This window comes from Telmatherina bonti, assembly GCF_933228915.1.
Source record: "Telmatherina bonti genome assembly, chromosome: 21".
NCBI classification, from domain to species: Eukaryota; Metazoa; Chordata; class Actinopteri; order Atheriniformes; family Telmatherinidae; genus Telmatherina; species Telmatherina bonti.
Window position 1 is genome coordinate 25,205,602 of NC_136630.1, and position 16,259 is coordinate 25,221,860.

General features: G+C 41.3%; 1 protein-coding gene across 1 annotated transcript in view; it reads right to left on the reverse strand.

Moving 5' to 3' along the window:
- ogfod3 (2-oxoglutarate and iron dependent oxygenase domain containing 3) overlaps positions 1 to 16,259 on the reverse strand; it is a 41,917-nt gene that overhangs the window by 18,808 nt on the left and 6,850 nt on the right. The window contains exons 5-7 of the mRNA XM_079260514.1: positions 11,427 to 11,491; positions 10,774 to 10,830; positions 8,599 to 8,752 (exon numbers count right to left, since the gene is read on the reverse strand). Of these exons, the coding sequence (XP_079116640.1) occupies positions 8,599 to 8,752; positions 10,774 to 10,830; positions 11,427 to 11,491 (276 nt within the window). The remainder of the gene's footprint in view (positions 1 to 8,598; positions 8,753 to 10,773; positions 10,831 to 11,426; positions 11,492 to 16,259) is intronic.

The window sequence follows — 16,259 nt, forward strand, 5'->3', positions numbered from 1 at the left end:
CTCACTTGAGAGCTCCAACTTGATCATAACTCAGAAACAACAAACTACAGATGAGAGCTTCACTGAAAACAACCTCAAATCAAAGATTTATAGAACACTCAAGTGGTTCCATCTAGATTTTCCATCTCTAAACCAGACAAGACTGACTGCTGTGATCTTTAGCCCCTCACACGGCTCTGCGACAGGAGAGAACCACATGGACAATAAATTAGTGTCAAGCACTACAATACACAGGGTCATTATGAAAAATATTAACTTAACCAGGTTGTGTTGTGTGATAAATTACTAATAAAAGAAATCAGCATGAGTTCACCAGGAGGTCTGCCTGTCTCTGTGCTTTATTAAATGGTCTTTTTATTGAAATGCCCACCTGCTTCAGAGAGCCAACATGCATTTGGACATATCAGGCAGCACTTTGAACATCGTTTTCTTTTATTTCTCAGCTGCTTTTAATACAGTTTACCCTGTCTGGTATGTGAAAAGCTTAATAAATTCCAGGAAACCTCAAGAAACACCTGGTTTTATGCCTAACAGACGTTACCTAACAAACAGACTGCAGCTTGTGAGACTGAAAGGTTGTGTGTCTGAGATGGTCAGCAGTGCAGGAGAACAACAAGGGACTGGACTCTCACCATTTCCTTTCACACTCTACACCTTAGACTTCCTACACAACTCTGAGTCCTGTCATCTGCAGAAATACTCTGATTACTCTGTAGATGTAGAAGCTGAGTACAGACAACTGGTCTGTACTCAGCACAAACACTGACAGAAATTGTTGCAAGTTTATCGAAGTATTGACTTGAAGTATTTGACTCAGGTTTTGTCTAATTCTCTCAATCATTTCCAAGATACAGCCACTGGAGTCCAGTTGGGTTATATAAGGCCTCAGAGCTCAGAATAAATCCCAGATCAAAACATGAGCTATGAGCCAAAGGAACTGCCTGTAGAGCTCAGAGACAAGATTATGCTGGAACACAGATCTGGGCAAAGCAACCCAATATTTCTGTTGCACTTGTTTCCAAAAGCACTGTGGTCTCCATATTTCTTACATGGAGAATTTTTGGACTGGCCGCCTAGTCCAAACTGAGCAATGGGAGGTAGTAGGGCCTTGGGGGAACAGAGAACTAACAACTCAAAAATCAATCCAGCTGTGATCCAGAGATGTTGTGTGGAGGTGGAAGAAATTTGGAAAAAGATAAAAAAACACTGTAAACTTCCACTGATCTAGGCTGTTTCAGAGAGTGGTTTGAGCATCTCTAGAGAAACCTGAAAATGGCTTTCGTGACAGCCCTCCCATATTGTTAGGGGCTGGGTTTCATTTTGGAGGGATTACTCATCAGGTGCACCTTGCCAGCTAAGAGCCTTTAAAACCCAGCAGATGAGGTATGCTCACCCCCTCCCTCTTCCCTGATCCACTGGCAGGATGTGTTTGGTTGGCTTCAGGCCGTAAAAGCTTTTAGTTCAACACTTCAATCATCCTGTATGATACCACTTGTCACACATCCAACTTATAAGCTGGTCTGCTAACATTTCCCATCCAATACAAATTGAGGAGCATCTGCTACTTTGTCAAGCTGCATGAAAAGTTTGAAAGAAAACGTTCAAATCCAGGTGTAGCAATTTGTTGCACCTCTCCCAAGAAGACTAATGACTGTATTAGAAGCAAAAGGTTAGCAGATCTGTGTTTATCTCAGGTACTGAATGTAATATGAGTCTTTTTTTCATTACATAAATGGTGAAAAATGCAGGTGGTATACGTATATTTCCCTCAATTCACTCATTTATACACTGTTCCAGATTATCTTACACGCTTTTGTTTGTAGTTCTTTTGTGGAGGTTTTTACTCATGTTATTTTTCCTTCACACACTGGCTGCAGAGCAGTGCAGTGCTTAGCATTGTGACCTATAAGCATGTAAAGCTGCTGGTATCCCAAGAATCTCTCCATGCACGATACTCTGAAGGCTGCAGTTGTGCCTAAAGCTCTATTCCAGCCACTCTTAACCAATGCTTACAGAGCAAAGCATTTGCAGTGGACTTAGAAATAGAATTGTATTTCTACAATATTATGTAATATACAGGCGGTCCTCAGTTAATGAACAAGTTTCGTTCCTACGCCAAGGCTTAACCCAAAATTCCAAGTAGGATTTTTAACTTTAAATACTCCTTATATACCCCATTAATCACTTAATAACTATCTAAATACATGTTTTATATGCCATATTAATTGAAAAATAGTACAGGCAAATAAAATAGATGTTTCAATTAAAATAAGATAAGTATAAATGCACTGAGGCGTCATCTCAGTCTCCACAACACGCGTCATAAGAGCTTATATAGAACCTTGTAGCTTCAAAACTTGCTCTTTTTTTTTTTTCTTCTTTTTTAAAAAAAATTATATTTATCTAATGAGCGCCATAAAGTTGAAACGACTTAAGTCGAGAACTGGATAACCCAAGGACCGCGGGTATAATACATTGTATTTAGATTAAAGTTATTTTCAAACAGTTTCATTTACTGATGAATGCTGTGTTACACTGGAAGGTCCAGGTGGAAGTTCTGAATGGTTGATGGTTATTTTGTCCCAACATGGCTGCCACATCAGCAAGGTGGTACTGGAGTGATGTTTTGGGGTGGAATAATGGGAAGTGAGATGGTAGGTACCAATGGAGGCCTGAGGGTGTTTTAAAATGAGCTCTGCATAATGCATGCAGTTCTGAACTGGGCATTTCCTTCAGTTGGATAAAAAGGGGAAACCATTCCTTCCACAACAAAAGAACAATGCTCCATCCTGTCCCATGCTGCAGAAAATACTTTTAAGTCTTTGGTTACTATGAGTCTAAAAGGTAGAAAAACCCACGGTGTGGCCACCATCATACCGTCAACCCCACTCCTTAAAAGGAGAATCTGTGAGGGTTGGTGGGCAACAGCCATATTTGGTGGGATGGGGGACTTCTGCTCTTCTAAATGTGACCCAAACAGAAACTGTTTGAAAGAGTTGTTAAATCCAAGTGAAAGAAGGACTCCTGTTGAGCATTTTATTTGTTCTATGAAATGAAAACTCACCAGGAGCTTACAAATGGAACTTGATTTCTTTCTTTTGTTTGTTAGTTTGTTTCTTTTGGGAAATAAAAGTGACCTGTCATATGTTGGTATGATAGTGATCTGTCAAGATACCACATGACAGGCGTTGATTTTCTGTTCTTTACCAAGTTCTTCTGTATTTTGAACATGTTATGCAGAATAATCTGAAATGGTAAATTGTGAGTCATTGTCAAAATTAAAATAATCATCATTAGTTTTGTTAAATTAGTTTTGTTAAATAAAAGCCAGATTATAATACCATTTATATTTTTTGATGATCAATAAATCATAGTCAGTGCCAATGCATTGATTATATAGGAGAAATCAACAAGCACAGCATATGAAAAGTAATTTAGAATGCAGTGTATATAAAGAACATCCAGAGGAGAAATGTGTTTTGTAATTTATTTCAGCTGATTTGCCAAGAGGCTGTTAGCAGCTATTAGCACTAGCTTGGTACCAAATACATGGAGGGCAGCTTGTAACTTATCAGCACCAATAACAAAACAGAATTATGAATCGTTCTGTACCTCATCACCTGTCAGGAGACCTAAAACCTGCAAGATGTTGACATTTTCACATTTGTATCTCTCCACAGTTTCAGCAGTGGTAAAAACATGCTTAAACGGTCAGGTAGCATGTTGAAGGTTTGTGGGAACTTTTTTTCTTTTTGACAAAAATCAGATGTCTGAGTTGGCGTCAAGTTTAATGACAAAAAATAACTAAAAAAGGAAAACAACAAACCCAGAGAGAAATGCAAAATACAAGCCAACTACTCCGGCAAATTAGCCATTAGCCTTTGTAGCGGCTAAAGAAATTAGCTAAACAGCTAGTTGCTGAATTTGTCTACATCTGAGCAGCTATACCGCAAGAGGTTTGTATGCAAACACTGAGTATTCTTAATTTCATTCATTCATTTTCCTAACCGCTTAATTCAATTCAGGGTCGTGGGAAGCTGGAGCCTATCCCAGCAGGCAGGGTACACCCTGGACAGCTCGCCAGTCCATCGCAGGGCCTATCCTTAATTTATTGGATGAATGGTTTTTTTTAAAAGTGTGATTAACTTGTGTCATTTGATGTGACAGTTCAAGCTTTGTCAATCAATAGAGGCCATAATACAGGCCTGATGAGGATTGGTTATGGATTTATTTTGAAATGTTATGGAAGATAAAACATTGTTAGAAATGTAAATACTATAGATGACCATGAGAAATTTCACTTCATTATGCTGCCAGGCCCTGAAATAAATTAGATAAAAACATATTTCATATTTTCATGCTTCAACTGCCGCTGTGACACCATACCAGCTATAAGATGGATGGGAAGAAAATTCACTGCCACCAACGTCAGAGGCTATTTACATGGAAATGAGAGCTGGGGTAGCTAATTAACTTCAAAATGGTGGCCGAGGCAGATGGAAAAGCGAAAAAGGCTCTTTACTGATTAAATTTTCCTGCTGTTGAGGCCCAGTGGGAGAAGAAGAGGAGGCAAATCTTAATAAGGTGGTGAAACCAATATGACACTAGACAGCACGATTAAGTGAAAGCAAACAAAGGTCAGAAAAACAAACAAACAAACAAACCAAACCACAAGGAAAGTAGTTTTATATTATTTCTGCTCCTTTAATGATACAGAACTGAAAACCAACATCAGGACAGATGCTTTAATGAATCTTCCCATAAATAACATCCATGCTGATTCACAGCTCTCAGGAATATCAGCTTTCTCTGAAACGGCAAAATGACTGAACTCTGCCATCTTTCATGAGACCCAGAAAGAAGAGATCATGTTGGATCTTCCACCTATTTAAAGAATCTTGGATTAACTTGCTCACAATCTTATTTTTTCACATAAAAAGAACACAAAAAACAAAAAAGTATTGAATCATTGACACCTCTCCCCAGACAGACACGTGTTGGTTTAACTTGTGTCAACATCTCATCTCAACCTCAGATCAACTTATGCCTCCTGGCAACGACCTAAATACATCTCCAGGATTCAGTATAGGCTATGAATAGATCAGTGAGCTGTAAAGTTGCACATCCATCAGTAATTATTCAGAATGAACCATGTGTAATAATGAACAGCTTTCACAGGAAACTGAGCTGCCTGAAAAGGTCAAGAAGCAGAAATGGATCATTTTTAGATTGAAGGAATTTAGAAAATCGCTGTGAAGAGCTACAGGTGTTCTTTCATCTGGAGTGTAACGTGACTTCAGACGCCGTCTCTCTGTGTTGATCTAAAGCCCCGTGTTTACCAGCCACAGGTTTGTTTACGATCATGTGAAGGATCATTGTTGGATCCTCTCTCCTCATAGCTGTGAGCATGGGGGTGGATGGTTGACATCTACTAAACTCTACCTGTAGAGACCTACCTGTAGCTATGAGCTAACTAAGCTAACCAGCTAACTGAGGTAGGCGGGCTAAAGCTAAGTCCTGCTGGTAACCTGCTAAAATCCGTGGCTGTGCTACACTTTGCATTTTTGCAGCCAGATATTGGGTACGTACCGGTCAATCTAAAAGGCCAATCCTGCCCAATTATGCTGAATGTAAAGATTAAATAACGAATGAGTTACAAGAAAGATTCCCTCCCCCACAGTTGTCATGAAGGTAAACCTGACCAATTAAACCTAAAATGTTTTTTGTACTAGGCTGTAAACATGTTTATTTCCACAGTGAATTTGGTCCTTTTAACATGGAACTCTGAGAACTTGCTCTGATTTTAACAACCAGAGGATACCGCTTGGTCCCAACACAGCATTCAAATCAGTCTGAAAACTAACTGGATCATTTAAACAACTTCATTCTTTAGCTTTTCAGTCATACCGTCAAAGATTTGCTCCAGAGTATGGGATCATTGGGCCTTATTCACCAACTCAAATGTTATTCTTAAGTCCTACTAAGAAGCTTTTGTGGCATTCATCAAAGATTTCCTGTCCTGGATTTGATCTAACCTGAGAACAAATAATATGAAAACTCAGGAGTGTTTTTTTTTTTTTGTTTTTTTTTTTTTTAACAAACATTTAAGTGGTGCTACATGTTTAAACAAAGGCAACGTTTGTTTTCTGCTGCTAAGTATCATTAAAGTAGTAACTTTTTGGCAATTTATGAGGCATTTTGTTATAAAAAAGAAAAACAAACGAAATAATTGTGTCCTCCTAGCATCATAATTTAATTTAATTAATGGTAAAAAAAAATGGGATCAGTGTAATAGACTGCTGTTAGGTATTAGTATTGTTGGGTGTAGTAGTTATTTTAGAGAGCTGGTCTGGTTAATCAGGGGGACAATGTGTAGGGTTGCTGGAGAAGAGGCGGCGTTGTGTTGATCTGGGGCCTAGAACAGCTCAGGGGTGAGATGACTGGTGGGTGGAGCATTCCCTCCAATCAAGTGAGTGAATTTTATCTGGTTGCCGAAGAGAAGATGGACTGGGTTGAAAGGAGACATAGACTAAACTTAACGACCTATGAAACCAGGCTCCGTGTTGTTTTCCTTTCACAAATTTAATTTTTGACACAGAAAAAAATTCCCCGAACAACCAAGTACACCGGGCTGCCGCTGGAGCAACCTGGAACCGGACTGCCGCATGCAGTGGGACTGAGGCTGCCAGAGAACGTCAAGCAGGTTAGCAATGACCTGACTCACGATGGCAGCATCGACAATAGTAAAACTACACTTTTTCATTAAAGTACCAAAGTCAGGAACTTTCCAATGAGCCTGAGGAATATCGCTCCATACATATCCAAGACTTCCAGATTCACCTGCTGAATGTGGTGCTTAATGAATGAAGATTACATTAGTGTCTTCTTTTTATTATAGTTTCATATTGAAATCCCAAGTTAAACTCTGACCACATGGTTGACGACATCACTGAGCAACCTTCAGACTCACCTTGGGGTGTCATTTCATTTGATGCACACGCTCAGTCATCTGCATCTAAAAATAATGCTGGATGTGTTGGGAAACAGCTGGAGGTAATATGCTTTACAAACCACTGACAGTTCCGTATGTATGTACTTCTACAGCGTACTACTTTCCCCTTTGGCCACCACACCAGGGATGTGCGTTCTGATGTGTTCATGGCACCGCACTGCAGGTTCCTGTCCAAGTTCAGGAGGAATTAATGACCAGTTTGTACGTACAGCTGCTTTTCTATGATCTGAACTTCACTGTGTGACTATTTCTAACCAAGTTATCACTTTAAAATTCAGGGAAAAAAGGTTCCAGTGCACATTTTTTATTATTATAACTTCTTTTCATTCATTGTTTTGGCCTTTCGTTTATCTTTCTTCATCTCTTCATTTCTCCCTGGCATTGTGTTTTTAACACACCTGAATCCTTTAGAGCAGCAAACTGTCAAATATCTGTTTTTATAGAAGCAATCACATCTGCTGATTGTCAGTTAATCATGTGGGTTTGATTACCAGGACCTTACTGCTAATTACCTCTTCAACTCCTATCAAGACTAAAGAAGCCAATGGAAGTTAAGATGGCTTACTTTTTTCTCCCATCCATCCATTCTCCTAACTGCTTAGTCCAATGAAGGGTCGCGGGGAAGCTGGAGCCTATCCCAGCAGGCTTTGGGCGAAAGGCAGGGTACACTTTGGACATCTCGCCAGCCCATCACAGGGCCACACAGAGACAAACAACCACTCACGCACACACTAACTCCAATTAACCTAACATGCATGTCTTTGGACGATGGTAGGAAGCCGGAGTACCCGGAGAGAACCTACGCATACACAGGGAGAACATGCAAACTCCACACAGAAAGGCCACTGTTCCAAGCCTTGCCTGGAACAGTGAGGCTTGGAACAGTGAACTGGCCTTTTTTTTTCCATTGATGGAATATAAGAGGTGATCTAAGTAAAATGTAAAAAAAAAAAAAAAACCAGGCTGCATGCAGATTGTGGTTTGAGCCAACTGTACCAATTTATCTAAGAGAACCAACACCGGTTCTCAGGGCGCTTTGCTTTCCCTTTTAATGACAGCCTGTGTCGCTTTTAATGGCCAAAATTCAGGCATCAGTACTGGATGGACTGTATATGCAGCTACTTTCATCTACTAATCGAGTTAAGGTCTCCATGGCAGCAGACCAATGAGGCAGATTAAAATCCAGCCACTTGGTCAAAACATGCTCCCCTTGAAAACATTTGTAAGGTTGCATCCATTTGTACAAACAATGTGACAAAAAGCTTTAAGGAAGATTGGAAAAATATGTCTGTCAGGTTTTTTTTCTGCTCATTTCAGCTATTCTGACATTTTTCATATACTAGAAAAAGGTCAGAGAGGAAATGAGGCTTTGCAAGATGAACTGGCTGTAAAGAAAGAAAAACCGGAACAATCTTCCCAGCTTATTTGATGGGAGCAGATTACACCCTGGTCCAGCCATTTAGGGTGTTCTGATAATTTCTTTGGGTGTTTTGGGGTAAATCTCATTCCTGAAGTCACATGTGCTCAGAGACAAATCCGCTCCACTCAAATGTGTGGTTCCATACGTCTCTGTGTTTGTCTGTTACCTTATCTATGTGCGGGTGCCAGTATTCGTCGTGCTGGGTCTTGGCTGCGGTGCTGTTGATTCTGGAGAAAAAGGTGGGTTTGGTGAGGTACATCAGACTTTGGTCCAAACCAAACGTCTCAGCGATGACCGCCTGGATTCGGCCGCGAACATCTCTGACCGTGAAAAATGGACACAGTGAGTCAAGCTGAAAGCGGATTTAATTCCTCCAAGCAGCATGATTTATGAGTGCGATACACTTTCAGGCGCTACTGTCAAGGCTTCATTTTCTGAGACAATATTCCTCCTGGATTCTAGCAGCAAAGGCTTTATGAGGTGTGATGTCCATGCAAACACTTCCAAGGTGAAACTGCTGTTAGAAAACAGTTTGTGACAAGATCTAACACTTCATCTGGAGTTGGTCTGATTAGTCACCTCAGGTGTCAGAATGCAGCAGAGACCTGAGGACTGGAACAGTAATCTAAAGGTTTGCCAACAGAATTAGTGAAAGAGATTGACTCAGCCATAATATGCTGAATGAACTGCTTATGAATTATGACAAAAAGTGATTGTAATGATTTGGTGTGAACCAGATTAACATGAATTAGACTGAACTGTGTGATAATAAATTTGATTCAGCAGGGTTTTATAGACTGAACTGATTTATAATAAAACAGTCTAAAATGGTTTTTAATGAAATAAATAAAATTGCGTTAGAAAGAACGGCACTAAACTGGAACAGAAGGAAATTATAATAAATAGGACTGAACTGAAAAATAAGGAGTTAGACTGAACTGCGTAAAGTTCATTTGTCTGAGCACGTTTATAAATGAAAAGCAAGGAGATAAAGTAACAAACTGGATTAAATATAATTATAACAAATTTAAACTTAAAACTGGAGTAGGTAATGTTGGGGAGCAAGAAGATGTGAAAGGGGCGCCCTGTCTTGGCTCCGCCCCCTCTGGTTTTACTCCTTGCGTGATCCAAGGCTTTTTTATTCGCAGCTTTTTCCACCAACAATTTTCTGTTTAGCGGGAGGAGGCAAATAAACCGAGTCCGGTCGTGAAATCCTTACTGGATTTTCTCAGCCATGTTTGCCTTCTGAGTTTTGTCTTCTCTACTTTGTATTTTCATCCCAGAGCTTTTACAGATTTACAGTAAACTGAGGGGTCTAACTATATTTATTATTGTTCATGATTACAGAATGTATAGACTACCATCAGGACGAGAAACCAGTTCATCCAGAGTAAAAAAAAAACACAAAACATGTCTCTGAGCAAGATTACCTTCCCCAGCTTTAATTGTAGGCAATTAATCTGATTTAAATACAGTATTAACTTTGACTCAACCATGTTATCTGGAATAAGTCGAGTTGGTCGAGAATAAATTGTAATAAACTGGATTAGATGACAGGACTAAACTAGAACAAGGAATTAGTTTGTTGCATTATAATAAACTGAAGTGAATAATGAATCAGACTGAACGACACAAAACATCTTTCATTTTCTATGGGAAATTATTGAATTGGATTTAACTGGGTTGAACTAGATGATACTGAATTGGAATAAATAACTACAATTAATGTGATTAAATAACATTTTTTTAAATAATTGTTAAAAACAACAAACTGCACTAAATTAGAAATAAAGAACACAGGATTATAATTTATTTAAAACCACTAGACTGAAGTAGATTAAACATATTTAAAATGATTTCAGAATGAATTGGATTATAATGAACTAGACTGAACTGAAGCGAATTACAGTGGATTTGATTCAGTATAATAAAAATGAACTGGGCTGAGATGAACTGTAATTTACCAGACTAAACTGGATTGCAATATAAGAATTATTAGAGTAGACTGGATTTAACTGGATTCATTTATGTAAGAAAGATTTAGACTGGTCAGGTTTACAGTAAACTGGAGTAAAATAGTTTAGATTGAATGTAATGAACCAATCTGAACTGGACTGTAATGAATTTTATTGGACAAGATTAGAATTAGTTGGACTACAACTAAGTAGAGGTGGACTATAAACAATATAATCTGGACTTCTATTGCCATGTTTTTCTTTTAAATGCCCTCAAAAACTCAAATGACTGAAAAAAATTGTACTAAAGGTATATGAAGAATATTTGTCTTATTATCTTCCAGCATTCTGTGATACGTCATTTGCAACTAAGGCCTCAAAATCACCTGTAAAGCTCGAAATCCTCTGGTTTGAACACAGTCTTGATCTGATCTCCAAAATACCTGCAGACACATCCACCAACACACAATCACACACACACACACACACACACACACACAGACAGCAAACAGGAGGATCAGATTGATTAGTGGAAATGAATATGTTTTCACGGCATGGTACCGTACGCCACAACTGCGATGGGCGTGCCACCATTCAAACAGCACAGATTTTAAACATATGACTGGTACACATCAGGAAGCCCCTAGTGTGACGGTAAGCGAAGGATGGTGGGTGGTGAGGGAACACTTTATATTGTACCAGATGCTCTCTTAGGATCCTGTGTCTGAAAATGGGGCGAAAGAAAGCTGAATAAAAAAAAGGGGGGAGGCACAAATGAGTGAGAAATACAGAAAAGAGCAGATAATCCGTATGAGACCACGATCCACCAGCTGTGATGAATGAGGCTTGTATGGGTCGCTGGACCTGGAGGGGGACACCTCACACAGCAAGATGTCAATAAGACTGATGACTCCATATATCAGTGAATAAATAACTTAAAAAAAGCTGCATGTGTTGGATGACATGACTTTAGGGACAGACAGCATAAAGTGGTGTAAACACCTAGGTGAAGAAATGTTTCAGAAGTGTATAATCCCACCTGTATATGTTAACAAACTGCTTTCCCATTGACAACGCTCCAGAGTGCAGATCCAGTATGGAAGCCTGCAAGAGTTGCAGGAAAAACAGGAATTAGTGCCAAAAAATAATCAACTGAGCAAACACCTGTTTGGCCAAGTCACCGTTTCCAAGTTTGCCTCTGCCCTTCACTGGTTCCCACCAGTCGAATCCTTTGGGACACTGCACTGAAAATGTATTATTTTCTTACAGGTCTGCATGTTGCTGCTTCATTGGCTGAGGACCAACTGGGTCCCATGGGGTAGAAAACATTAAGAGAGCATGCTGGGGACCCTCAGACTCTACATAACATTATGAATACCCATTTACACTGGAGCTGTGGTTATTGTACCAGCCTGCCCTCTACAGCTGAAAATATGAATTACAGCAGGGAATCGCAGCAATATGGATCCTTCACCACCACTACAACACACCGCCATCACTGTTACTGCAGAAAATAAGCATTAATCTGCATATATAAGCAGATTCTAACAAATGCACAATATTCTCCAGCTAAGTCTTCTTCCCTCTTCCCAAATGTTTGGACACTGAGTAAAATGTAAATAAAAACAAAATGTAAAACTTCCAAATTTCATAAACTCCTATTTTAAAACCAACAGAAAATATCAAACAGTGATATCGTGGCAGATTAGTGATATCAGTAAACATGGATATGTGATCCACTGAAGCCATGCTGTGATTCACACCCTTGTAAAGTGTGTAAACACGTTGCACTCCAACTTCTGTTTACATCTCCTCACTATAAAAATCCTAGGATGCATTAGCATCTGTTTATCTGCCGTGTTAGCATCTTCCCATCAGATCATCTGCAGAGATACTGATCGCATGATGACATCATAACCAGCATGACGCAGGTGTCAAAACAAAGCTAAAACTGGATGCTTGAGCTGAACCTCATGATGGATTTCATTAAAACACACAACTAACTGGAATATATACTGTTGTTAAACTGGTAAGTTGGCTTTAACCCTGTAAGCCTTTAGAAATCTGTAGCAGCGACTCATCCTCTGATCTGCAGCAGCTGTGATGTTAGAACAAAGAATATTTGTTTCAATGGATCAAACGGTAACAAAGTCCTACTCTGTGACAGCCATAATCCCTCTTAGTGGATTACCACCCCATTGATACCGCCATGCTGGGTTTACTGACAAAAGAAAGATTTTCAGATGACAGATGAATTAGCCACATTAACTTTACTATGTGTGTTTGCTGCTCAGCTGTGGACAAGGAGGGAAAAGTCTAAATAACACCAAGTAGAAAAGACCATATTTAACTTCTTCTTCACAACATTCCCCAGAAACGAGAGAGTGCGAAAGAAGTGTACACATGCTAACATCTTCTGGACCCTTAATATGTTTCTAGGGTAAGTCCATCCATCCATCCATCCATATTCTGCCGCTTATCCGGGGTCGGGTCGTGGGGGCAGCAGCAGCCTAAGCAGGGAAGACCAGACTTCCCTCTCTCCAGTCACATTTGCCAACTCTGCGGGGGGGATCCCGAGGCGTTCCCAGGCCAGCAGAGAGATATAATCCCTCCAGCGTGTCCTGGGTCTTCCCCGAGGTCTCCTCCCAGAGGGACGTGCCTGGAACACCTCACCAGGGAGGTCCAGGAGGCATCCTGACCAGATGCCCGAGCCACCTCAACTGGTTCCTCTCGATGCGGAGGAGCACTACTCTGTTCTCCTCCCGGATGACCGAGCTCCTCACCCTATCTCTAAGGGAGAGCCCGGCCACCCTGCGGAGGAAACCCATTTCAGCCGCCTGTATACGAGATCTCGTTCTTTCGGTCATGACCCACAGCTCATGACCATAGGTGAGGGTAGGAACATAGATCGACTGGTAAATCGAGAGCTTTGCCTTCTTGCTCAGCTCCTTCTTCACCACGACAGACCGGCGCAGAGTCCACATGACCGCAGACCCCGCACCGATCCGTCTGTCGATCTCACGCTCCATCCTTCCCTCACTCGTGAACAAGACCCCGAGATATTTTAACTCCTCCACTTGAGGCAGGACCTTACACCCGACCCGGAGAGGGCAATCCACCCAATTCCGGCTGAGGACCATGGTCTCAGATTTGGAGGTGCTGATTCCCATCCCAGCCGCTTCACACTCAGCTGCAAATCACTCAAGCAAGAGATGGAGATCATGGGCAGCTGAAGCCAACAGGACCACGTCATCCGCAAAAAGCAGGGACCCAATCCTGAAGCCACCAAGCCGGATCCTCTCAACACCTCGGATGCACCTAGAAATTCTGTCCATATAAGTTATGAACAGAATCTGTGATAAAGGGCAGCCTTAAACAGCAATGCATACTAAACTCTGACACCTGTCGTACAGGGACCGGACAGCTCGTAACAAGGGGGTCTGGTACCCCATACTCCTGGAGTACCCCCCACAGGAGCCCCCGGAGGAAATGCCTTCTCCAGGTCCACAAAGCACATGTAGACTGGTTGGGCAAACTCCCATGCCCCCTCCAGGACCCCAAAGAGGGGATAGAGCTGGTCCACTGTTCCACGACCAGGACAAAAACCACACTGCTCCTCCTCAATCTAGGATTCGACTATCCGGCGGACCCTCCTCTCCAGGACCCCTGAATAGACCTTACCAGGGAGGCTGAGGAGTGTGATTCCCCTGTAATTGGAACACACCCTCCGGTCCCCCTTCTTAAAAAGGGGGACCACCACCCCAGTCTGCCAGTCCAGCTGCACTGCCCCCGATGTCCACGCGATGCTGCAGAGGTGTGTCAGCCAGGACAGCCCCACAGCATCCAGAGCCTTAAGGAACTCCGGCGGATCTCGGATCTCATCCACCCCCGGGGCCTTGCCGCCAAGGAGCTTTTTGACCACCTCAGCTACTTCAGCCCCAGAGATAGGAGAGTCCACCCCTGAGTCCCCCAGTTCTGCTTCCTTATTGGAAGACATGTTGGTAGGGTTGACGAGGTCTTCAAAGTATTCCTTCCACCGACCCACAACGTCCCGAGTTGAGGTCAGCAGCTCCCCATCTCCACTGTACACAGTATTGACGGAGCACTGTTTCCCCATCCTGAGTCGCTGGATGGTGGACCAGAATCTCCTCGAAGCCGTCCGGAAGTCTTCATGGACTCGCCAAACTCCTCCCTCGCCCGGGTTTTTGCCTTGCCTTCTCGGGTAAGTTTCAAATCAAATCAAACTTATTTCCCAAAGAGGATACTGCATGCAGAAATCACTTTTCTAAGTGCTTAAAAGTGTCTCGTGTAGCATTTAAGAGACAAAAACATCCTATAAAAAAACAACCCCAGAACTAATTAGTTTTTAACGGACTTTGAAATTAAGCATCTAAACAGCTTGTTTTAAAATCTCCATTTTTATGATGTCATAAGCTATTAAGTTTCTCCTTCTGCTGGTCTTTAATGCTGCCCATGTCTGTGTGGGGTTTGCTTGCCCCGCCTGTCACCAACCCGACAAGAACCAGTAGGAGCTGTGGTCAGCTGGATGGAAGAGGCTTCTCCACATAAACTCTCCGAATCAGAGGAAAAAGAAGCTGCCTGGAACGAAGCATCACCTGAGCAGTGCTGTCAGGGGGGGTGAGAAGGAAGTAGCTGCACTCAAACTGTGGATGACGTTTACAAAGCAGGGCTCCACAGTTTCACTTATATATATCAGAGAACTGTTTCAAACTGGGTATAAAGTGCATTCCATTTCCCCTTTAAGCACTTTTCATGCTACCGGCTGCACAAAGTGCTTTACAAGATATAACCAAGTTATAAAGATTAAAAATAAAGCAACCATTTACACATACAAAAATTGATGACATAACAATTTAAAAACAGTTTAATGTTCATGTTTGGCGGCTATCCTGTCATTCTCTTGTCTCTGACCACTGATTGAGGTGACTATTCTCGACAACTGTGTCACACCTCTAAGTAAAACACCCGTAAATCTGCTCTGGTTCACTTTTTTAGCTTCTACTTTTGCAGTTCCTCGTCAGATATTGCTTCTTCATTCTGCTTCATCACTGATGATAATGTGAATTTTTTTCAGGGGGAGATGATTATTTACATTTTCTAAAGTGTTCGAGGTACAAATCTTCTATTCTGCAGTCATTTGACAGAAGCTTTTATCCAATGAGAAGTAATTATTTAACTTTTGCAATTAACCTAACACACGTGTCTTGTCAGAGGAAGCCGGAGAGAACCCACGCATACACAGGGAGAACGTGCAAATCCCCCCCCAGCCAAGGCTCAAACAAGCAGCCTGCTTGCCATGAGACCGCATTGCGACAGCACCATGCAGCCCTTGATTCTGAGACTTTAGTCGTGATCTCACACATCTCAGCTTTCTTTTCAAACCAAGATTAGACATGGAGCTCTTGTTGTTTTTTGGGCTACAACATTTCAGACAGGTGATAGAAGACGTTTACGATGGATTAAGGATTGCTTCCACATGTCAATAAAAGCATATCAATCAGATTACATTAATTCAGGTGAGTCTTAAATTCTCACTAATGTGCAGATGCTTCTCTACTTTTTATGAAGAAAAGCTAAATGAGTTCTAACAAAGTAAGAAGAAGCAGATGAGAGAGAAATACAGAAAACAACTACTGCTTTCATAAGAAGCTGAAAGGTTTAAATTCTACTTCCTCTCTAAGGACAAATGACTGAGGAGCAGAAACGTTATTGGCTGATATTCAATGAGGCAGTCAAAGATGTTTAAGCCCTACTCTGAAATCTTCGTTACAAAATAGATTTTTATCCTGTCTTATAACATCTTCAACATGAACAAACTGGTTTCAGACACAGCGATGTTACACACACCACG